This window comes from Zosterops lateralis (assembly GCF_965231275.1).
Source record: "Zosterops lateralis genome assembly, chromosome: 26".
NCBI classification, from domain to species: Eukaryota; Metazoa; Chordata; class Aves; order Passeriformes; family Zosteropidae; genus Zosterops; species Zosterops lateralis.
Window position 1 is genome coordinate 5,107,407 of NC_139786.1, and position 23,819 is coordinate 5,131,225.

Consider the following 23,819-nt stretch of genomic DNA (forward strand, 5'->3'; position numbering starts at 1 on the left):
CCGGCTTGTGCACGTGGAGAAGGAACACCCGGAAGAGCAGAGATCTCAAAGTAACACTGGATTTATTTTTACAAAGACCGGTGTGGAAGGGAGGTGTGACAGCCAATCCCCAGATTCAGAGACTCTCTGGTGGCTTTGGGTGGTTTGTCCTGCTTGGCCCAAACCCTGTTTCTGGGCCCAGGCTCAGCTCAGCTGCCTCGGTGCCTTTCCAGAGGGAACAGTTTCTGCAGGTTGAGCAGGAATCCTGCTGCTGAGCAGGACACTGGCAGCAGACGCTGCTGCAGGACTTCTCTGAAGCGCCTCCCAGTTGGAAAAATCCCTTTACCAGAGTCCATGACTAAAAAGGACATTTTTGTGCTGCGTTACACACTCCTGGAGCTGTCACACTCCTGGCCCAGGCTGTCAGCACAGGGATGCCCCGGTGGTGTGGAAAGGGTCACCCAAGCAGCTGGGTTAACCCCAGATCCGCCCTGCTTGGCCCCAGGTGTCCCGGCACAGCTCAGGAATTACGTTCTCCGGACGTTTTCCAGGCGGTAGCTGCCGCGGATGAGGGAGTCGAGGAGCTCGGGGGCGATGCTGCGGAGGAGGAGCATGGTGCCCACGGGCCGGGCCGGGTACAGCACCTCCCGCCGGCGCAGCGCTCCCGCCCGGATGATCTCCAGGGCACACTCCTCCTTGGGGGCCGGCGTGTCCGGGATGACGTGGGACACGGCGCTCACGGCGCTCTCTGGAGGGGACAGGGATGTGTCGGGTGGGGACACGGCCACAGGCACCATCAGCTCGCTCAGGGTGTCTGGGGCATCCTCAAACCGACACACTCTGGGGATCAGAGCTGCTTAACGAGGCTTAGAACTGTGAAAATAACAATTATAACAATCCTTCCCTTTCCTTTCTCCCTCTCGAGTGGCCACAGGACCTCCCCTGAGTTCACTGTATGGTGGCAGAGGCCTCAGGCCACACCTTTCTCAGAGTTGGAGTCCTGCTTCTTCCACAGGTGCACAGACACTGCAGGGGCAGGGCAGGGCCAGGGGTGGGTGCTGGGCTCAGCCGGGCTGTACCTGCAGTGGGCTGAGCTTACCTGTGTTGATGTAGCCCAGGATGCAGAGTGTGATGGAAACGTTGACCTTGTCTATGATGAATTCCTGCCTCAGGGAGCTGAAAAATCCTTCTAAGGCGAACTTGGTTGCGGAATAGGGAGCAGTGAAAGGCCCAGCAATTCTACCTGGAGCAGAGACACAATGCTGGGGTGCAGGTGCTGGGCAGGCACAGCTCTCCCTTCCTCCTGCCCTGCCCTGCCAGTAGCTACAGTGTTGGGATTTAGGGTGTTGGAATAAGCTGTTATGGATGCTTGAGGGAAATAAACACACGGAGGAATGTTTAAAATGTGACACAGGGCACTTTGTGCCTTCCAGTGCAGCTGACACTGCTCCTGTATCCCTGCAGAGGTGCCCACATGTTGCAAATGTGTGTTCAATCCATGGCCATGCCTGTGAAATCACCTGCACTGCAGCCTGTGAGGGTGATCAGAGGGTGCCAAGAGACTGACAGGACAAAATATAAATTGCCCAGAGGGTTTGAATTGTGCACCAACGATCTAAATCATGTGCTGACGCTGAGTCCCAGCTCTCTGCTTGTGGCCCTTACTCTGCCTTTTGGAGAAGAGCCTGGGCAGGGATCCCTGGCAGGCAGAGGAGGGGCTGTGGGCAGGGCCCCTCTGAGCTCACCTGCTACGGATGACACCACCACGATGCTGCCCTCGCTCTCCTTCAGCATGGGCAGGGCAGCCGTGGCCAGGGCCACGTAGCTGACAAAGTTGGTCTCCATGAGTTTCCGGACGTGCTCCACGTCCCCGTTGAAGTAGGTGAAGCTGCTCTGGCCGATGTGGTTCAGGATGAGCATGTCCAGGCCACCTGGGGGCAGAGCAGGTTCGCCATCGCCTGGAAGCAGGCGGCTCCTGCAGGCCGGGCTGTGCTGTGGGGCGGGGAGGGGCACAGCACCTACCCCAGGTGTTCCCAGCCTCCCTGACCACCTCCTCGGGCAAGCTGGGGCTGTCCATGGAGCCGCTGATGTAGCGGGCGGAGGCAGCGCCCAGCTCCAGGCATTTCTCCACGACCTGGGGGGACAGAGCGGGGTTGGGGGGTCTGCCCTGCATGGACCCCCCACCCCAGGCTGTTCCTGCCCTGGGCCACACAGGGTTCATGCTGAGGAGGCCCGGGGGTGGATCTGGAGGGCACCAGGTGTGCCCAGGCCGAGGTGAATATCCACATCCAGCCCAGCGTGCCCTGCTCGCCATTTACCTTCTGCAGCTTGGCCTCTGTCCGTGCAGTGAGCAGCAGGTGGGCCTCCATCCGTGCCAGGTGATAGGCCATCTGCTCCCCGATGCCGCTGCTGGCTCCCGTCACGATCACCCGCTTCCCCCGCAGCATCTCTGCACAGGAGGGTGCAGAGCTCAGGGCTGGCACAGCCCTGCCTGCCCCTCTGCACCTGGGCACTGAGGCCCCTCTCTGTCCCTGCAGCTCCTCTCTGTCCCTGTGGCCCCTCTCTGTCCCTGGGGCCCCTCTCTGTCCCTGGGGCCCCTCTCTGTCCCTGCGGCCCCTCTCTGTCCCTGCAGCTCCTCTCTGTCCCTGCAGCTCCTCTCTGTCCCTGCAGCCCCTCTCTGTCCCTGTGGCCCCTCTCTATCCCTCCCAGCCTTTTCAGTCCCTGCTGGAGTCTGATCCCTGGTCCCAGTTTGGTGGGAAGCACATGTGAGGCTTGAACTGTGCACCCACCCTGCCCAGAGACAGTGAGAGCTGACCAAAAAGGTCTGGGTGTTTAAAAGGATTGGATGTCTAAAGTGGGAAAATGGTTTATTTCCTGAATAAGTCATTTACAGAGGTCAGACACTGTGTCCCAGCTGTCCAGGAGTTTTCCCTGTGCTCTGACCCCTTGCCCAGGGGCTCTCTGCCCTCCCGGCCCTCCTGCTCTGACTCTGCCAGGCCATTCCAGGTTCCTGTGCACACTCTGCCCTCCTGGCAGCAGCCTTGCTGTGCTTGCAAAGCCTCTTTCCCCCAGGACTTACCTTCATTGAAGTTCTCGGGTGTTGAATAAAAATAAAAGGCCAGTGCTGCTCCCAACAAAGGGATGAATATCTTCAGGAGCAATCCCATCCCTTTGCAGAGGTGAAGGTGGCTGGAGGTTGCAAATGGGGCCGGGAAGTTTTGAGCTGGTTCTTATCTCACACAAGTTTGCTGGTATCTGTTGGACCTTTTCTTTGCCCTGCCGGTGATTTAGCAAACATTAACCTAATGAAGCGTGTGGCTTTGGACTTTAGGCTGTGCCTTTGCACCCTTGGCCTGCCAGGACTGTCAGGAGTGCTTTTTGAAGGGAAGGCACTGAACACTTCCAGCTCCACAGAGCGGTGGGTGGGTGTCGCCCCTGATTTTCTTGCTTTCAAGTGTTTGAACCTTTGCAGCACCGTTCTCACGCTGCTTCATGTAAACAGTATTGTATTCTTGAAATTTATCAGTATGTTTTGCATAGTTGTTCTCTGAGAGAGAACTTAACTAATGGTCATATTGACCAATGGAGTCAGGAGGTTGTGACCTCCTTGGGCCAATCTGGGCCCTCTGTACAAAATGTATATAAGCTTTTGGAGTCAGATAATAAAGAGCCTTCCATGTTTGACCTGCTGCTGCCTGCTGTCCTCTGGGAGGGTCCACACCACGTCACAACTTGTTACCTCTCTAAGGGCAGGGGTAACAGGTGGGTGGTTTGGGGGCTGGGACAGCAGTGTCCCTTCAGAGCAGAGAGCTGTGGGATGAGTGGACATCCCTCTCTCCCCACTCCACATCTAAACCAGGATGAACCTTTCCCTTCCTCGCTGGCTGCCACAGGGATTTACTGATCAGCACTCTTTCTGTGGTGCAGCTTCAGAGCAATATCTGGAGAGAGCAGGGCTGGCAAAGGTTCAATTTCCCAGCCATTACTGATGATGGTTTATCCTCTGGGATATCACCATGGGGATAATACTGGCAGTTTGTTGGGTGGCTCTTACCCCTAAAAAAAATCTGTGTTGAGGAATCCGTGGGTTGCAAACGACAGCAAAAGACACAAGAGAATGAACAGGAAAGAGCTTCAGCTTTCCCAGTTGTGTGATGCTGCTCAGTGTCTGCTGGCCAAACGGCTTTGAGAGTGATTTTCTGAAAGTTTAAAGGGCAGAGCCCACTCTGTGTGTGCTGGTTTGTGTAGGCGATCTTGGAGTAAGGAGAAGTGAAATTAGGAAGGGAATTGTTCCCTGTGAGGGTGGGGAGGCCCTGGCACGGAGTGCCCAGAGCAGCTCTGGCTGCCCCTGGATCCCTGGCAGTGTCCAGCGGAGCTGTGCCCATGGACAGCTGAGAAAGGCGATAAAACCCTGCCGAGCACACGCAGAGATGTCCAGTTAATACACTTTATTTAACAATTAGCTTAATAACCAGCGTTCCGCGGCCGCTGCGCTCCCCGCTCTGTCCCTGCGGGTGCCGCCAGCGCATCCCCGGGAGGCGGCGGCGATGCCGGGCGGGACATCCCTGTGGCCGGGGACCCTCTCGGTGGCCGGGGCTCAGTGCGGCGGGCGGGGGGCTCCGGGGGGCGCGGGCAGGCGGTAGCGGCTCCGCACCAGGTAATCGAGGAGCTCGGCGGCGCAGTCCCGCAGCAGCAGCGGCAGCCGCGTGGAGCTGTAGCGGTAGTAGAGCTCCCTCCGGCGCAGCGCCGCGCCCTTGAGGATCTCCAGCGCGCACTCGTCCCGCGGCGCCGGCCGCTCCCGCAGCACCTCCGCGGCGGCGCGCACTGCGCGCTCTGCGGGCCGGGTCAGCGCCGGGGGACACCGCGGGGCGAGGGGACCCCGGGGGGTTAGGGGGGATCGGGGATCCCCAGGGGATCAGGGGGCATCGAGGACCCCGAGGGGCGCCCCGGGGGATGAGGGCAGAGCGGGCACCCGAGCGGGTGCTGGGCTGTGCCGGCCCGTGTGCCGGGCCCGGCTTTGTGCGCCATGGGGAAATCAGTGACTCTCGAGGCTGGTTTTGGTGGCGGGGAGGGGGCGTCCCCCGGGGACACTGCGGCTGGGTGGGGGCAGAGGGCCAGGGGCAGGAGGAGGAGCCGGATGGGGACACCCAGCCCCGGGCAGGTACAGAACAGCGCTGCTCTTACCGGTGTCGATGAAGCCGAGGATGCAGAGCGTGATGGAAACGTTAATGTTCTGAATGGCGAATTCCTGCCTCAGGGAGCTGAAAAATCCATCCAGGGCAAACTTAGTCGCAGAGTAGGGGACGGTAAAGGGAAACCCGACTTTACCTGGACACAGAGTGAAGTTCTGTGTTAGCACACGAGGCTGCTCTGCCTCAGCCTCTCTTTTGCCCTTCATCAGAGACAGTCTTTTACCCAAAGGGAGTTTACAGTCAGTGGAGTGTCATCCTGGCACCTGAACAGCAGCCTTACAAATGATCTTGTTGGGTCCCAGCTCTTAAGGCCAAAGCCATGGCTCACATCTCTGCTCAGGGCATGGGCAACCCACAGGAACCACGAAACCCTCAGAGGGGAGAGATGGAGCAAAGTTGAAACTCTTGTCCCTGGCCACTGAGCTGATCACCAGAGCACTGACCAACACAGCAGCCATGGGGTTTAATTGCAGTGCTGGTCAAAAAAACAAAACGGGGGGATTGGATTGAGCAGGAAACAAATTCCATCAAGAGAACCCCAAACCCATCTGGATTTGGGTGTTGGTGCTGGTTTTGGTGGGGTTTTAGTGTTAAGTTGTTATGGCTCCTGTGGGATGCCTGGTGTCTCTGTGTGCTGCCAATCAGCCCCGGTGCCTTTTGGTGAGTCCCCTGTCACCAGGCTGGTGCCACTGCCCACTCACCTGCCATGGATGAGACCACCACGATGCTGCCCTCGCTCTCCTTCAGCATGGGCAGGGCTGACGTGGTCATGGCCACGTAGCTGAGGAAGTTGATTTCCAGCAGCTTTCGGACGTGCTCAACATCCCCATCAAAAAAGCCAAAGTAGGATGCACCGACGTGGTTAAGAATCAGCATGTCAAGACCTCCTGCAAGCAGAAAAATGGGCATTAGTGCTGGGGAGGGGGAGAGGGCTGCAACCAGAAAAACATTTCTAGGAGCAGAAGAAGTGTAATCCAAGGAAATCAGGTTTTTGGGTCAGAGCTGTGGCCTGTTATCTCTGGAGCAGGGATACAGCCTGGATGGTGGCTGCCAGTAAATATTTTGTTGTGATATATTTTTTTTAGTTCAAAACGCAAATACCACATCCCAAGGGAGATCACCCCTGAATTGTCTGTGGGCTGGGGAGGGAGAGGGAGTGCTCCACATGGAGCTGGACTGGTGCATTTCTGAGCCGTGACCCATGGCCACAATGGCCAGGGCTGCTGGGTCTGTCAGACCCTGGCACTGGGCTGATGAAATTCAGGGCTGTGACACTGCAACAGGATGTCAGGAGGCCACAGAGCTGAAATCGAGAGCGCAGTTCAGTTTGAGAGGCAGCACTGCAGGCAGAGGAGCAGGGCTGCAGAGGGCAGAGTTAGGGGACAATTTTTCCCGTCTCGCCCCATCTCTCCCACTTTTTTTCCCACATGGCAAAGAGAGGGCCAGGCCGAGATTCTGGCACCGTGCAGAGCAGGATGCAGACGTACCCAGGGAGGTCTGGGCCTCCCTCACCACGTGCTGGGCGAAGGCTGTGTCCTCCATGGTGCCGCTGACAAACCGCGCCGAGGCCGCTCCCAGCTCCAGGCACCGCCGCACCACCTGCACGGCAGCACAGTCAGCAGCCCCCTCCCTGCCCCCGCAGCCCCCTGTGCTGTGATAGTGGCTGTCTGAGCTCCCTGTGATGTGTCCCCACCTTAAACTGGCGGTTTGCAGTTGTGGGAGTGTGTTTGGAGCCTTGTGAGCTTCAAAGGGAGCCTGGAAAATGATGCCTTGTGTGATGTGAGCGCGTTACCCGGGGCAGTCTGGCTCCTTCTGCTGGGCTGGAATTGCACGTGTGCAGGGGAGCAGGAGCCTGCCCGGCACTGCCGTGGAATGAGGGTGTGTGGGGATGTGTGTTCAGCTCAGAGCGTGGAGTGTGGGGTGCTGTGTCTGCAGGAGAGGATTGCTGTGCCTGTGCAGAGCACACAGGGTGCTGTGGCCATGCCTGGCTGGGACATGGGACTGTCACTGTGCCCAGCTGGGACCTGTGAGTGTCCCTGTGTCCGGCTGGGACCTGTGACTGTCACTGTGAGTGTCCCTGTACCTGGCTGGGACCTGCGAGTGTCCCTGTGCCCGGCTGGGACCTGTGAGTGTCCCTGTGCCCAGCTAGGACCTGTGAGTGTCCCTGTGTCTGGCTGGGACCTGTGACTGTCAGTGTGAGTGTCCCTGTGTCTGGCTGGAACCTGTGACTGTCACTGTGAGTGTCCCTGTACCTGGCTGGGACCTGTGAGTGTCCCTGTGTCCACCTGGGACCTGTGACTGTCACTGTGAGTGTCACTGTTCCCGACTGGGACCTGTGCTGCTGTGGATGTTCCCGTGGCTGTGACAGGAATCCCCTCCCCGTGTCTGTGTGAGCCCTGCCATGAACACGAGAGTGCCCCGGTAGCCATTTACGTTCTGCAGCCTGGCCTCTGTCCGTGCCGTGATGAGGATGTGGGATCCCATCCGTGCCAGGTGATAGGCAATCTGCTCCCCGATGCCCGTGCTGGCTCCCGTCACGATCACCCGCTTCCCCCTCAGCATCTCTGCAATGGAGGCACAGCCATTTCAGTTAGCCAAATGTTATTAGCAAAACCCCCTTAAAACTAAACTAAAAAAAAAAAAAAAAAAATCACTGATTGCCCTTCAGAACCAGCAGTTAATTAGAAGGTAAAGGAGACTGAGAGTGCAAAGCATCCGGCACCAGCAGGGCTCTCCCTGGTGAGGGAGAAAAAGCTTTTTCTCATGGAAAAAGCTGTGGAGCTGCTGCAGAATGCAGTGACACAGGGACAGTGCTGGACTCTTCCAGCAGCTTTTTCCACAAGCCAGGGCACAATTTATCAACGCCCCGACTATTCTGTAATAAAAACAATCCACTGAGTGCCTGCTCCAGACTTAAACTCTACCACTTACAAGCCTCATTTATAAACTCTTTTCCTGCACTCAGGAAAATGCAGCACTCGGTGCCCTCTGCCTCTTGCCCCCTGCTTCACCTGCTCCCTCGGGAGGTTTTCCTGCACAGTCCTTGTTCAGTTTGGTTTCAAATCTTTGTTAAAGCAACTTTCCAGCATCCGCCACCACACAAAGGCTCGGCCGTGGCTTGGTCCGAGCCCTGTCCAGTTTCTACACAAAACACCCAAATGTGGCTTTTTTGTAGTTTTTTTTTCCTTAAAGACAGATTCACTTTGGATACTTACCCGGTTTGAAAGTGTCCCTCGCAGAATAGAACCAGAAGGCCAAAACCAATCCCAGAAGGGGAATGAGAATCTTTTGCAACCGACCCATCCCACTGTGGAGTCAGGAAATACAGCATGAGAGAGAAGGAAGGAACAAAGAACCCTCTGCAGAGCTGCTCCTCAGGGAAGCAGCAATGTGACCCTTTAAAAACCTGTCAGCGGAGGAGCTGCAGCTTCCAAAGCCGTGGAAAATCACGGGTGGGTGGATGGATAAGCCAAGCAAAGCCTTTGGTTTGCTCCCTGCTGCTCGGCCTGGCCAGCGGGGCTGTTTGGGTTCTGCCCACCTCTTTTCATATTTCCTGTCCTACGTTAAAATGCAGAATTTTGCACAACACCCTGGAAGAGGTGTGTCTTTGCTGAGCAGCATCAAGTTTCACTTGGAGAACATCAGAGGGAGCCCAGTGCAGGTGGTTAAACATTGTCCTTTATTCCTGCAGGCCCTGATGGGATGTGGGGATACCCACAGCTGGTCCTGTGCTCCCCAGGCCACGGCTGCTCTGTGCCCCAAAGCAGCTCCTGCCCCTGGGGTGCTGCTGGCAGCAGCGGCTCAGCAGCACACTGCACCCCAAACAGCCCCAGGACTGCTCTGCTGAGGCAGGGCTGAGTTTTTAATCTCTTTTGTCTTGTCTGTGAGCAGATGAGGGGAGCAGGGGCTGAGCTGGACCCATCTGTGGGGCACAGCCACCTCAGCCCCAAGGAGCACAGGGAGCTTTGCAGGGAGACACTGGATGTGTTTTCTGCAGAGAAATCAGTGGCCCTGCTGCTGTGGTTCCTCCTTTGGGCTTTGCAAGAGCTTTGTTCTGACTTTTAGATAAATATGATCTTGAGGAAAACCCACAGAACATCCTGTAGCTCCCTGAGCCTTGGCAGCAGCAAATTCAGTGCTGTAGATCTTGTGCCATAGGGATAAAACACATCCCAGCTTTGGTGTGGCCCTGGGATCTCCATCCCACAGTACCAGTGACGGGGAAATGCTGTGGGAGCTCCTGGATCTGCCCTGCCGGAGCCTCAGCCTTCTCTGCTGGGACAAATCTGTGTTTGCAGGACAGGAGCCTCATCTGCAGGGCAGCAGCTCCCCTGAGCTCTGATTTCTGTGGGCACAGCACTCTGCTTGTGTCTCTCTAGCAGAACCAGACAGAATTGCTTAATGTTTTTCCCCCCTCATATTATATCTTTAAAATACATGGTGTGCCTGGTAGGGCAGTGTTGCTCCCTGGCCTTGCTACTGCTTTGTGGGTGTCTTTTTCCTTTTCTGCCTTTCCACTCCAGTCTCAACTTTCCCTCTGATAAGGAGCACTCAGCCCACACTTGGTCAGATAACACCAGTGCAGCCACTCTGCTTTTCCTGCCTCCCTTTGCTTGGAACTGGGGTTGTGATTGTAGGACAACCATTTTGTTCCTTGGCTATGGAAAAGGAAAGAAAATGAAGTAATTGACCATATCTCGGCTGGGATCTTGTCTGCGGCCGGCAGGGAGAGAGGCTCTTTTCAGGATATTTTAGTTTATGTGGCATTAGTAAAGCAATAACCAGCGACCTTTGTGCACCATCTGCACGTGTGGCAGGAAAGGGATTGTGCTCTTTGCCCCGTGGTGGCACCAGGGGACGTGGGGATGGAGGCACTGAGGGGTCCCAGGGCCAACCCTGGCCTGCCTTGCTGGTGCTGATGAGAATTTTGGGGTTGGGTTGGGGTTTTGCAAAGCAGCTGATAATCGAGGACTGAAATATGGAATATTTTGGTCACAACAGAGTGCGGTTTTGCTGTAGAAGCGTTTTCAGGGCTGTTTGGTGTGTGGAAGGCAGCAGGGATGGGGTTGTGGTGGGATCTGGCCCCTCTGTGCTGCCCACAGGGTTTGCTCCCATCCCTGCCAGGGTGCTGCTGCTCCTCACTCCCACTCGCGGCTTTTTCTGGCTTTGTTTTCCTGCATGCAACGTAAGAACTTGTTTTTGACTTTTTCCCGGGGGCGGGGAGAGGGGGGCAGGAAAGGGCTGCCCGGGAAGGGTTTTCTGAGCCCGGCTGCTCCTGAAACCCCTGGCTGGGGTGGCCCTGGGTGATTTCCCTGCCGTGTCTGAGCTGTGCTTTCCCAGGGATGCTCCCACTCTTCTCTTCTCTTCTCTTCTCTTCTCTTCTCTTCTCTTCTCTTCTCTTCTCTTCTCTTCTCTTCTCTTCTCTTCTCTTCTCTTCTCTTCTCTTCTCTTCTCTTCTCTTCTCTTCTCTTCTCTTCTCTTCTCTTCTCTTCTCTTCTCTTCTCTTCTCTTCTCGCGGGGGTTTCTCCACTCGGCGCTGCCGGGAGGAAACGAATGTGGGAAGGGAACTTGGAAACTTGTTCTGACAACAAACCGGGAGAGGGGAGCTCGGGGAGCCCCTGCTGGGAGCGTTCCCGGGCACGGCTGAGGCTCGGGCAGGTCTGTGCAGGCAGCTCCAGCACTCAAAAAACACTTGGCAGGAATTTGGATACCGCTTTTTTTTCCCCCCGTTTTTTGAGTAATATTTGGCTTTTTGAAATAATTTTCAAATCTTGGTCAAATGCAGAGGATTTTCCTTTTTTTTCCCCCCTTCCCCTCTTGATTTTTTTAATCTTATAGACATTAAAATATTATTTTTCCTCCCCAGCTGTCCCAGTGCCCTTTGCCATGAACACAGCTCTAATTCCTTTCTTTACAGACAGATATAAAGGGCTGCCCTCAGTTCTACTTCTCTGCTTGCACATCCTGCAGAACCCCATTGCTGTCCCCACTGGAAATGCACTGCCAGTCCCGAGGGAGATGAGAGGATTGTGGGATGGGTTTGGTTTGGTTTGACATCACATTTCTACATGCTGCTGGGTTAGAGAAAATCTTGAAATGTTTAAGTCATTTCCAAGCCCTGAATTTTTGTTTTTTCCATCTGTGACCAAATTGGGAATTGCTGCCTTGAAATTTCATTGTTGGAACTGTGGCTGCTCTGAGCCTTGGCTGCTGTCCATGTTCCCAGTGCCCTTGGAGCTGAGGCTGATATTCTTATCTGCACCCCTAAATTTAGCCTGACAGCCCCTGGAATATCCTGTGTCCACACTGCAAATAGCAAGTGAGGACTCTCTGAAGACATCCAGCTCCTGCCTTTGAAGTGGCTGAGCTGTGAGGGGAGGGCTGCTGCTCCCTGGGATGAGGGGCTGGATGACTTCAGCTCCAGGCTGAAATCAGATCTTTGGAAAGATGGGCACAGACAAAGACTCACCAGATTTTGTGCCAGCTGCATTTTTCCTGAGGATTTAATGTACCAGGAAAGTGTCACGCTTACAGGTTGGAATAAACCAGATTCAGACAAGTCTGAGAACAACAGAAATCAACCTCATGTGAACCCAGCAATGTAACTCAGCCCTGGGCTAACCTGTGGCTCTTCCCAAGAATTTGTCCCTCAGGATCTGGGTTTAACTTACCCTTAAATGCTCCATCTGCTCTCCCCAGTGCTCCCTGGTTCCTGTGTGCATTATCCCACCTGCTTTCTCTCTGCTCTGTCTCAGTGTTTACAATTCAGTGTTGTCTTTGCAATTTGCCCGGGGGCTGAGGGGATGGTGCTGTGTGCTCTGGGCTGTGGGGATGCTGTGTGCTGTTTGCTGTGCCTGTGTTGCACTTGATTGTGCTGGGATGCAGCTGTGGTGGCCTGCAAACAGCCTGTGCTGCACTTGTGCTGGGATGCAGCTGTGGTGGCCTGCAAACAGCCTGTGCTGCAGCTTCTGCTGGGGTTTAAAGATGAGCAAGTCTTGCTGCAGCCTTTCTCTCTGCTGCATTGGGCTGGTCTGTCCCTGGTCACTGCTGGAGTGGTGCCCAACGGGTCACCCCAGCCTTGTGCACCCTGAATTTATTGTGTGCTTTAAACGAGACTTTTTGCGGTCCTTGTGGTAAAATCAGTGATTAATACTGGTGTAATTGCCCCCTGTGCAGAGAGGCAGCGCTGCCTGGAGTCCCTGCAATCCCCTGGGGAAGGGCAGCAGGCAGGGCTGACCCCAGGCTGGCCCGGCAGGGTGAGCCGTGTCTGGTGACCATCGCAGGCTGCAGGGCACAGCCCGTCCTCTGCAGGGCCCGTCCCCAGGGTGGCTGCCCGAGCAGGGCTGTGCTTTAGCTGTCTAATCCCGTTAGCTGTCTTAGCAGCAGCTATTTTGACTGTTCACAACCCTCTTTGCTTTAAGCTCATAACCCCGGGGCTGGAGCAGGGGAAGAGCAGGGCAGGCAGACCTGCAGTGGTGGTGAGGGGCCGGCCTGGGGGGGCTCACCGCGACCCCCCGCTCACCTCGGGGCTCAGGAGCTCCCTCTCCTCCCTTCCCCAGTGCCCCTTTCCCCCTGGAAGAGGCAGAGGAGCGCTGACCTGGGCACTGAGGGGTGATCAGCAGCTGCCCCGGCCGGGGCTGTGACTCTCACCTCGGTTTAACCCGGGTGAGTGCCGGGCTCTGGCTGGTGCCCGATGCAGGACACACCAGACCTGGGAGCGCCTCCATCCCTGATGCAGCCACAGGACACAGCTCCCGGCTTTGTCCGTGCACCAGGTGTGCCACAGGGAATTCCAGCCCAGCCCAGCCTGCCCCGCCCCTGCGGCTCTGCTGAAAATATAAAACCTCTTTAAAGGCTGGAATGGGCAGGACAGTGACACTCCTCAGATGATGGCTCCCCTCAGGCCTGAATTCTTCTGTTTTCCCATGAAACTTCCACTGGTATCAGTGAGGAGTGGGATTGTTCAGACTTGCCAGAGACAAAAGGGTTTGTTACAGACTAAATGAAGCAATTCTCAAAGGCTATTTAGATTAAAGTACACTTTTAATTGGGGAAAAGGTACTTTAAAGTTGATGTAAAGCTTGAGCAGAGTTTTTTGTGCAGATGCTGGGTAGGATTCTTTCTCCACTGTTTGTTTTGGTACCAGAAATCATTGTCCACAAAATGAATTGTGGGTTATGTATTATGAAAATACATAATCGCGAACTTCAGCCACATTCTGATATTTTCAGGTCCTGATCTGACCTTGTGCAGCTCTGGGAGGAGCTGTGCCCTGGGCACTGAGGTCTGGCAGGGGTTTTTCATTCTCCATGATCAAGTGTTTGGCTCAATTGTTTTGTTTTTAGCTGGAGAGTGGCACAGTGCTGGTGCATCTCCCAGTTGGTGTGCGAGGTTTGTGTCCTGCTGCTCCTCCTGCCCTGCAGGTGTCTTTGAGCAGGTAAAGGAGGATTTTCTGCCCTGCTCAGGACTGGCAAGGCCTCTTTGCCTGCCCTCCCCTCTGAAGTGTGGCCAGGATCACTCAGCTGTGGCTGGCTGGACACTTTATTTGACTGACATGACACAGTCCCAAATGCAACAGATTCTTGCTAAGCCCCAGAACATTTTTAAATAGGTGAAAGTCCTCTAATGATCCTGGCAGTGCTCTGAGTAGAGGCTGAAGCCTGGAACAGTTTCCACACCCTCCAGACTGACTGTGCCATGCCCGGATTTTTCCATCTGTGGCACCCTGTGACACTGGAGCCAATATTACCCTGCACAATCAGGTGTCTGTGGTGGCTTTGTGAAAGATCCCAGCAAAGGCAGAAAGGTTTTGGTTTTGCTTTTCAGATTTTTAGCTGTGCAGCAGCTGGAGCCTGTTGGGAGGTTTGCCAGATGGTGGGGGGGGTTGATTTATATTAAACCAGCTCTGTGCACACATGGCCATGGCAGGGACAAATCTGTGCCATTGAACCCGGATAACCCCTGAGGCACGGCCACACCTCCAGCTCGGGGCATGTGGCACCCGTGTGACACAAGTGCCACCTCCTCCTCCCGGCTGGGAACGAGCAGCTGCCAGAAGGACAGACAGACAGACCCCAGAGCAGCCCCAGTGGGCTTTATGGGGAGGGGACAGCCCCCTCCTCCACTGTCCCCTGCCCCACCCCTGCCCCTCAAAATGACCCAGGGCTGTGAGCAAAACCTCTGTGAAAATCAGCACCAGAGGCCTTTGAAAATAAACGCAGCAAGAAGAGAGCGCCGGTACCATATAAAATATTTATTGATCTTGCAAAATGCTGTAAAATGCGTCCGTAAGAAAAAATAAGAAACCGTGCTGTGCGTCGTGCACAGGTTTATACCAACAAAAGGTATTTTTCCCCACTGCTGCACAGCAGCAAATATAACCCTTCCCCTGTGGCGAGTCTCCTTCAGCCGAGCCTTCTCTCCGTGCTGGAACCCCCGGGCCGGGCGGAGTCTGTGCGGGCTCGGCCGGCCTTAGGACGCGTGGTGCCGGGTCACCAGAGCCCTCTGCAGCGCCGGCGGCTCCTTGCCCTTGTCCAGCACCAAATCCTCCCGTTTCTGCGGCACCCGCTGCTGCCGGGACGCCGCCGGCTTGTTCTTGTCCTCCTCCTCGTCCTCTAGCCTGCCCTCGGAGCTGAAGGGGCTGCACACGGTCTCCACCAGCCCGATGACCACCCCGAAGAAGGCCAGCACGCTGCCCAGCATGTACAGCTTGACCATCTTCCTGTTGGGCTTCTGGCTCAGCATTTCTTTGGCGAAGGGGATCAGCTCATGCATGGTTTCCATTTTTTCGTTTTGCAGCAGCAGCAGAAAGTTGAGGTGTCAGTTCTGGAGGAGGAGAGAGAGGGACGTGAGTTAAAATGCAGCTGCTGCGGTGGCAGAGCGCTCCGGGCCCCCTGAGCCCCCCGGCTGTGCTTTAAATGGGGATGGGAGAGTTTTGCTGAAGGTTTGCTTCAGGAAAACGCAGCTACGTTGTCCCCGCGGTGCCCCAGCACAGAGCAGACCCTCCCCAGGACAGAGGCACCCTCAGCAGGCTGCGCTGAGGGGCGCACACCGCTGCTTTTGGGGCCAGAGGCGTCCCCATCCCACGGCATCCCCCACCCCCGGGCATCCCCCATCCAGGGCATCCCCCACGGTATCCCATCCTCTCTCAGCCCTTACCGGCGGTGCTGTGCTGTGCTGTGCTGTGCTGTGCTGTGCTGTGCTGTGCTGTGCTGTGCGGTGCTGTGCTGTGCTGTGCGGTGAGCGCTGCGCTGTTGCTGCGGGGCTGTGCCGGGGCTGTTGTCGCTGTCGCGGCCGCTCCGCTGCAGCTGCTGCCCGGGGCCGGCGCCGCCGCCTTTTATCGCTGGCGGGGCGGGCGGGGGCCGGGCCGGGAGCGGGGCCGGAGCTCGGGCCAGCCTGTCCCCCCCCGCGCCGCTTGGCAGCTCCTGCCCCTAATCCGGCCAGATGGAAAAAAAAAAAACCAACCCGCTTTTTTTTTTTTTTTTTTTTTTTTTTTTTTTTTAATGAACCCTTTCCTCCCCACCTTTGTAAAAAAATAAAAAAATATTTTTTTTTTCTTTTTATCTCCTCCTTCCATTCCTCATTCTATTTCTTTTTCCTTCCATTTCTCCTTGTGTTTTCCCATCCCTCATTCCATTTCTCACCTTTCTCTTAAAAAAAAAGTCTGGTTTTACCCCCTCCAAAAAAAAAAACAAGTTCTTTCAACTAGAAACCATTCTCCCCGAACTAGAGATCTGATGTCTACCTTGCTGTGCAGCTTCTGCAATATTTAATATGTTCATAGAAGCTTTGCTGATGGTCTGGGAGGGAGGGACAGGGTCTGTATCCATAGTTCCTAAAAGAAGGCAGCGGTTGGGTCCAGGGCTTGGGGCCGTGCGCGGCCAATTCAGCGAAGTGTCCCTGCCTTGGTGCCCGTTCTCGTGAGGAAATGGGGGAGAAAATGCCCCGGGGAAGCACCGGGCCGGTGTCACCCCGGCCGAGTGTGAAGTGTTTGTGGGAGGTTCCTACAGGTGCCCCATGGCAAAGGGAACCATTAGCAGGTGATCCTGCAACCCCCGAGCTCCTGGGAGTGAGAGAACTTTTGGAAACTCCAAAGCTGGAGAAAGTTACATCAACGTAAAACCCACTCTTCCCTTTTCCTGCACTTGATGCTGAATCTCTGTCACCCCCTCGGTGTCACTCCCTCGGTGTCACCCCTGCGTGTCACCCCTTCGGTGTCACCCCCTGGGTGTCACTCCTTCGGTGTCACCCCCTCAGTGTCACCCCCTCGGTGTCACCCCCTCGGTGTCACCCCTGGGTGTCACCCCCTGTGGCACCTGCAGGACGGGGCTGTTCCCATCCCGGGCAGAAGCAGGGCTGTCGCTCTGCCTGCCTGGACCGCAGCCAGGGAGTGTTGCACCAATAACCCCCGGCATTACTGATGATGCAAGAACGATTGCATCACCATCATCATCGCCACCATCATCTGCTGCGGCTGCAGGGCCCATCAGAGCCCAGACATTGCTCTGGCCGCAGGAATCCTGTGGATTCCATGCACATCTCAGAGAGCTGCTAAAGCCATGAGAAGTTGTTGGGATTTACAGCAGGTGATGCACTCTGGGATGGATTTTTTGGCTGATCCGTGGGGCTGAGATGATGGGAATTGCTCTGCCAGTGTAGAAATCACAATACAAGCTGATGTTGTAGTTTTAGGGAGAGGCTGGTTCCTGTGGAAGGAGGAGAAGCTCAGAGGGATCCTCCAAGGGATGCTGTGAAGGAGGTGGGATCCCCGGAGAGGCACAGCCCAGGGGGTGGGCAGGCAGCCCCCAGAGCACCTGGAGGTGAAGGGAGCTTGTCCCCAAGGCAGGGAGGGAAGGAGGGGGTTCCCTTAGCCCTGCCCATGAACACGGGCCCTGTGGCACGGGGGGTGTGTGTGATGCCCCTGGGCCGGGTTTGCCTCAGCCCACGCCGGGGGAACCTCTCTGTGACATAAATAACTGGGGATGGGAATGGCTGGTGCTGTGTCTGCCCTTCCTGCCCCTGCAGCCCTGCAGGTGACAATGTCCTCTCTCCCTTCCTCCCTTCCTTCCCTCCTCCTGCCCAGGTTTTGATCCCTCACACATTGCTCCGTTTCCTGCCCATGAGATTGTGAGCACTGCTGAGCCACCCTAAAAAGGGACACGGTCCTTGAGCAGGTCGGGTTTTCCCCTTCTCGCTGAGCTGTGCCTGGGGGGGTGTGTGGGGCACTGAGTCAGCCCTGGCTGCTCACATCCCTCACATCCCGCACGTCCCGGGGCGGTGGAGCTGCCCCTGCCCCCGCGGCAGCCCCGCGCTCCAAGGAAACGCTGCTGCTCAAAACTTGGCCTTTTTTTTTTTTTTTTTTTTTTTTTTTTTTTTTCCTCAAGTTTTGAGTCTGCTTAGGAAACTGTATTGCAAGACTGGCTGTAAAAGTTGCTAAAGACTTGTCTATCCCTCCTCAGCGTCTGGGGTTTTTTTACTTTAAATAAAGGGTCCTTATCTTCTCTGCCAACTTGGCAGCCGAGGTTCCAGCTGATTCCTGCTGTTCGGGCTGTGTGGGGTGGTTTTTTTTTTTTTTTTCTTTTTTTTTTTCTTTTTTTTTTTGTCCCTCTTCTGCAACGCTCAACAAAATGGCCATTGGAGAAAAGACAGCTGGAGGAGACAGCGGCCAGACGGGGGAAGGTCAAGGTCAGGGCTCCTCCCCCGGCTCTTTGGGGGTCACGGTGCTGACCCCTCCCAGGGACAGGGGGGGGCTGCCCTGGCCCTGCTCACCCCGGCCCCCGACACAAAGGTCACTGTGAACTGTTGGAATCGTGACTTTTCACCTAAAAAAGTGATTTTTGGTTGGTTTTAGGTTTTTTTTTCAGGCAGGGTTTTTGTTGCCTGCTGAACCTTACGTTAGCAAGTGTTTTCCTGAGCGTTGGGAAGGATATTTTTGTTCATTGGGAAGGATATTTTTGTTCATTAAATACTGATGGAGATGTCCATGCACTCCCAAAGTACCGAGAGCTGGAGCTTTTGGGATAACACAGAGCTCAGGGTAATTTTGAGCATTAACCAATCAGCTGATAATCACCTCTGGCAAACGCTCCTCATAGCAGCGCTCAGATTGTGTTGATCTAATTGAACAACATTTAATTCAATTTTGGTTTAGATTTCAGTAACAAAGTCTACGCAAGCTCGTTGTGTGGACATTTAAATTGAATTAACCGTGGATAAGACGATTAATGATTAACACTAAATTAGACTAATTTTAGCTGTTGTAAATCTCATTTAGGAGAGTCTGCACGAGGCCGTTGTCGGGTTTAATCGCAACTTTGATTAAAGCAGGCTTTGTGGCCGGGGGAGCTGCACGAGTTTAACGTCATGGGAGAGAAGAGCTCTGCCTCAACTTCCAGAGCAACGTCAGCAGCCTCGGCTTAACCCAAATCCTGCAGGGAGGGGAGGCTGGGATGTGTGGCAGGGAGGGGATGATGCTGCTCAGCTCACAGAAATCTGCCTGGAGTGGCCCTGCAGGAGAGTGTAGGTGATGCTGAGCTGCAGCCGCTGCTGCCCTGGGGTTCCTCTCCAAAGCCGGGTATGAAAAACAGAGTTCACTTTCCTGGTAAATTTTAAGAAATAGGTTTAATAATAATAATAATAAAAAAGACAATTAGGAAACAGATTAAGTAAAAAGGAAATACGGCCGGCCGGATGTACAACTTGTTATTTCAGAGGCCTTCTTTAAATACTTTTTTATTGCATTAGTTTTGTTGAATAGTTGTATTTTTTAATAAACTTTTTTATATTTCAGGAACTGTTTTGCATGGTCCCTCCTTGGGTTTGCCTTTTTAGAGCATGAGTGTTTTTTGGTTGTGTTTTTAGCTTGGGTCTCGGTTTATACTTTTTTAAAATGGTAGATGCTGATAGTTGGTGTATTAATAGCAGGGTGTGCTTTTTATGTTTACTGGATGTTATTCTGGCCAAGCAGACAGTTTAAACATCCTGTATCAATAGCAGAGTCTTCTTTACATGTTCACTGGATGATACCTTGACTAAACAGACACTTCAAGTAACTACTACATTAACTACTACCACTGTGCTTCATTTTCTCTATCAATAGCAGAAATAAACACTTATATCCTCACTACAAAGTTATTTATCATATAGCACACATCTTGATAAAAGCCAATTTATAACATACACTTGTAACACGGGTCTGCTGCTGGCAGGGCTGGCTCTGCACCGGGATAACCTTGGGATGCTCTGGGGACGGGAGCAGCGGGAGCGTTGTCCTGGCTGCGGGAGGAGCTGGAGCGAGGAGCTGCTGGCCCTGGCAGGCCCCGGGTGGCTCAGCTCGGGTTTCACTGTCCCGGGGCTGGCACACTCCGCCCTGGCCCGGCCAGGGGCACGGCAGGCGCTGCCCACGCTGCAGGAGCGTGCCGGAGCCTCGGGGAGGAGGAGAAGTGCCCTGGAAGGGGCTGGGAGGGAGAGGGAGCTGCCCCTCCTGCCAGAACAGCCCCATAGGAAGCTCCAGGAAATTTTCAGGACGTCTGATCCATGCGGGCACAAGCTGCTGGAGGTGGTGTCGCCCTGAAACGCTCGAGGGAATGAGGAGAGAAAAAGGAAAGGAAACCCTAAAGCCCAGCAAGGCACGTTAAAGGTCTGTCCTATCGAAAAGGAATAAAATAATGCAGATTTGGTTCCATTAGCCCGGCTGTGCCTGCTGGGCTGGGCCCAGAGGAGCCTCCCCCAGGCTGTGATGGACACAGGGTGAGGACAGCTCTGGCCACGTGGCCAGGCCGTGGTGACCTGGTCACTGTGGTGACCTGCTCTGCTGCGTGTCTGAGGAGTGTCTGCTGCCCTGGACTGGTCACACAGACACAGGCACAGGGACTGGGACAGGGCACAGAGACACAGGGACAGGGCACACAGGGACTGGGACAGGGCACACAGGTACAGGCACAGGCACAGGGACAGGGCACACATGGGCTGGGACAGGGCACACAGGCACAGGGACTGGGACAGGGCACACAGGGACTGGGCTGCTTGGTGCCCAATCCTGTCCTGTTTTGTGGAAAGGACCTTGAGACAGACCCCTGGGCACCCTGTGGGTGCCAGCTGCTGGGATGTGGCACAGCCCTGCCTTCGGTGGGCCTGGCAGCAGCATGAGAACAGGCCAGAGCTGCTGCCTCATGTCCCACATGGCCCTGAGGGGACAAGGGTCGGGCACTGCTGGCTGTGTCTGTGACCGGTGTGAGCTCTGTGGCTGTGCCCAGCCCTCAGCCCAGCCAGGGAGGGCAGCAAAGGTGGAACAGACCCTGTTTTACCTGGGCAGCTCAAACCTGTGCACAGCCAGGGCCTTGTTCCAGTTCCAGCATTTGGGGGAGGCCTGAGCTGGCAGCCAGGAGCAGCAAACAGTGTGTCCTTCATGTCCTTCGTGTCACACACAGGGACAATCTGTGGCTCCTGAATGCCCCATTAATTTAAATTTCTGTGCTGGGTGTTGCAGGGGGAGGCTGTGGGGGGGTTGCTGGCTGGCACCAGGGGTGCAGAGACCCTTCCATTCCACTGCCTGGAAAAGCCAAAACCCTCCGGGGGTGGGGGGGCTGGACGTTTTCCCAATGGAATATTTTCCCATTTAGAAAACGGGGACGTGACAAAAATAACACTGCAAGGATAATTTTATCAAGGCCCCTGTGGGAAGTGGGTACAGTGCCAGCCTGTGCCCTGCCAGCTCTGCACCGTGTCCCTGCATGCCTGTGGGCCTGTCCAGCCCAGCCCCTCCTGCTCCACGAGGGATACTGGGCATACTGGGGGATACTGGGGGATTCTGTGCCGGCCCATTATGGGCCAGGACACAGGGAATTCCCTGGGGTGGGGAAAGGAGCTGGGGAAAAAGGAAAATCCAGTTTAAGGGAATATCCTGAGCCTTTGCTTTTCTGTACGAGTGGTGTTGAAGGGAACTGAAAGGTGCCTGTGCTCGGGTGGGGTTGGTCTCTTTCTCCAGGCAGCACTGACAGAACAAGAGAACACAGCCTTAAGGGAAATACAGGCTGGATATCAGGAAAAAGTTTTTTACAGAAAGGGTGATAAAGTGCTGGGATGGTCTGCCCAGGGAGGTGGTGGAGTCACCATCCCTGGAGGTGTTTAAAGCAGACTGGATGTGGCACTGGTGCCATGGTTTAGTTGAGGTGTTGGGACTGGATTGGACTTGATGATCCTGGAGGTCTCTTCCAACCTGGTGACTCTGATTCAGATTTGGGACACCTGCTCTGCCCCAGCACTGGGCTGTGTGTGGAGCAGGGCCTGAGCTCAGTGCTGGGCACAGCCCTCAGGGCAGAGCTGTCCCCTCCCATGTCCCAGTGCCCACAGCTGGCACTGCCCAGGGGCTGCAGGGGGAGCCTGGGCTCACAGGGCTGCTGCACTTTGGACCCAGCTCCCAGAGTTATTGGAATTTAAACCTAAAGTGGGTCAGTGGCGTTTTGGTTCAAAGTTTTGTTTGCTTTCAGAGCAGGTTTTCAGAACATGAATTGGAATTTTCATCAGGAATTCCTGAAACGCTTTTAAAGGAGGTCATGGCAATTAGCAAAGCCACCGATTTTAATCATCTCTGCTGGAATAAGGAGGTGGTTTGCTGGTCAGGTTTGAATTAAAATGGGAAATGAAAAGATTAGGTGGAGGAAAAGCTCTTTTATTACTGATATCATTAATCTTGCAACTGAGAGAGTTGTCAAAAAGTTAAAAGTTAAAACATGAGACTTAATTTCTTACCCCTGACAAAACCCTCTCAAGTTTTCCTCTTCCTCAGCAGCTTCAGTGCTTCCAGCTCCATGTCCCAGGACTCTTCCAGGTTTTTCCCATGAAGGTTTTGAGCACCAGACAGGACTCAGGCTGTGCCTGCCTGGTGAAGGGAGGTTTCATCCCAGCTCTGGGAAGTCGGGGGCTGGAGGGGGCTGTGAGTTTGGGCTCTGCCCTCCCCTGTAGCCCTGGTTTTGTTCCTGAGGTTTTTGGTTTTCTGAAATTCTTTTCCCAGGGAATTTTCTGTGAACAGGAGAAGTGGTTTTGTAAACTGTATCTGTGTTATTTATTTGTTTTCCTAGGTGGTACTTCTTGATGTCCCTCTGCTCTGACCAATGTGAGTGAAGAGGTTTATCTTTGTGCCACCAATCCAATTTGTCTGTGTGAAATAGTATAAAAGGGAGACACATCCCAAAAATAAATAAATAAAAAAAAATAATTTTCAGCTTTCTGAAGCTTGGAGTCTGTGTTGTTGTGGTGTAAAACAACATCACTCCCTGTGCCAAGACCCTGCTCAGCACACACAAATCATCCCTCTGCCTGGTTTATTCCATTGCAAAGCAGCTGCTGGTGCAGCAAAGGTGCTTTCAGCCTTCCTGCCCCTGCGAGCACTGCCGGGCTGGGGCAGAGATGCTGCAGCCCGGGGCTCAGGCTGCCCTGCCCCTGTGGCTGTCCCTGGGCACGGGGAGGCAGCAGCTGGTGCTGATCCGTTCCGGAGAAGAGGCTTTCTGCAGGGTAATGTCCCCTGTCAGGGCAGGGATGTCCCATGACTCAGAGCACCATTTCCTGCAGGAGTTAATGGTGTTTGTTTTCCAGGGAATGTCTGGCCCAGCCCTCTGAGGCACAGATGAGCTGGAGAGGAACTCCAGCCCGGTGAGCATCCCCCTGTCTGTCCCACTGATCCGGGACTGCTCCAGTGCTCACCTTTTATTTGCATTTTTACCCTCAGTTCCAATCTCCATTTGTAACATTCCCTCCCTGGCACCCAGGACAACGCTGGACAAGGCAGCCTGGAGCTGTTCCAGCCTTCTGACTCCTGTCAGGGCCCTGGGCTCCCCGGGACCCCCCGGCCCTGAGCACCCGCCCCTTCACAGCTGATATTTTCCTTTCCCGTTTTCATTGGTTTGCAGTTGATATCCTGCGAACGAGCCTTTTCCTCGGTTTTGTTCTTGTTTGAACTTGTGGAGCCCGGGACTGCAGGTGATGTTTTACCTTGCTCTGGCAAGTCTGCGGTCGGTGGGAGCGCTTTGCACACACGAGGTTACACCGAGGGGCTGTGTCGGCAGCTCGGGGCACGTCTCATCCCTCTCCTTCTCTTTTAGACATTCCAGGGTTTTTTTTCTCTCTTCCCTTGTGCCGCCAGCCGGGCAGGGGAGGAGGAATGCGGCGTTACTGCATTGCTGAGCCCCAGCAGGGCAGGCACGCCCAGGTGAGCCACACCTCAGCCCGGCTTTACACACTGTGGCCTCAGGGACAATATTTCTCTTTTTTTTCCAGCTCTGTGTGTGTAGCCCTGCTGGTCCTGTGTCACCCAGGGTGGGGCGGGGAGGTGGGTGACACCAACAGCAAAACAACGGGAAGGGAGACCTGGAGCCACCTGAAGGGCCCTGCTGAGCCCCTCAGAGCATGGGAGAGGAGGTGGCTTTGGGGTTATTCCACTGAAGTAAATGGAAAAGGCTCGGTAAAGAAATTTTTCAGAGGATGAAAAGCTGTTGTAGCTGAAATTCAGCGTGTGAGCAGTGCTGGGGTTGTGGTGGCTGCGCTCTCAGCTGCCTTTGCCCAGCACTCCTCACTTCAAACAGGTTTCTAAAAGTTTCTTACTTTGCTGCCACAGTAAAATACTAATGAAGTTATGCTGCTGTTTCCATTGGT

The 23,819-nt window shown here is 54.8% G+C and overlaps 2 protein-coding genes across 2 annotated transcripts; both read right to left on the bottom strand.

Moving 5' to 3' along the window:
- Positions 1–62: 62 nt before the first annotated feature.
- On the bottom strand, positions 63–8,685 carry HSD11B1 (hydroxysteroid 11-beta dehydrogenase 1). Its single transcript, XM_083878296.1, has 12 exons — positions 8,578–8,685; positions 8,387–8,478; positions 7,605–7,735; positions 6,659–6,770; positions 5,873–6,058; positions 5,164–5,307; positions 4,634–4,812; positions 2,298–2,675; positions 2,002–2,113; positions 1,725–1,910; positions 1,079–1,222; positions 63–727 (listed from the first exon to the last, which is right to left on the bottom strand). The coding sequence occupies exons 2-12, from the start codon at positions 8,472–8,474 to the stop codon at positions 507–509; spliced, it is 1,881 nt and encodes a 626-aa protein (XP_083734422.1). The 5' UTR covers positions 8,475–8,478; positions 8,578–8,685; the 3' UTR covers positions 63–506.
- A 5,724-nt stretch (positions 8,686–14,409) lies between these two features.
- Positions 14,410–15,422, bottom strand: G0S2 (G0/G1 switch 2). Its single transcript, XM_083878672.1, has 2 exons — positions 15,330–15,422; positions 14,410–14,996 (listed from the first exon to the last, which is right to left on the bottom strand). The coding sequence occupies exon 2, from the start codon at positions 14,952–14,954 to the stop codon at positions 14,643–14,645; it is 312 nt and encodes a 103-aa protein (XP_083734798.1). The 5' UTR covers positions 14,955–14,996; positions 15,330–15,422; the 3' UTR covers positions 14,410–14,642.
- Positions 15,423–23,819: the final 8,397 nt, after the last annotated feature.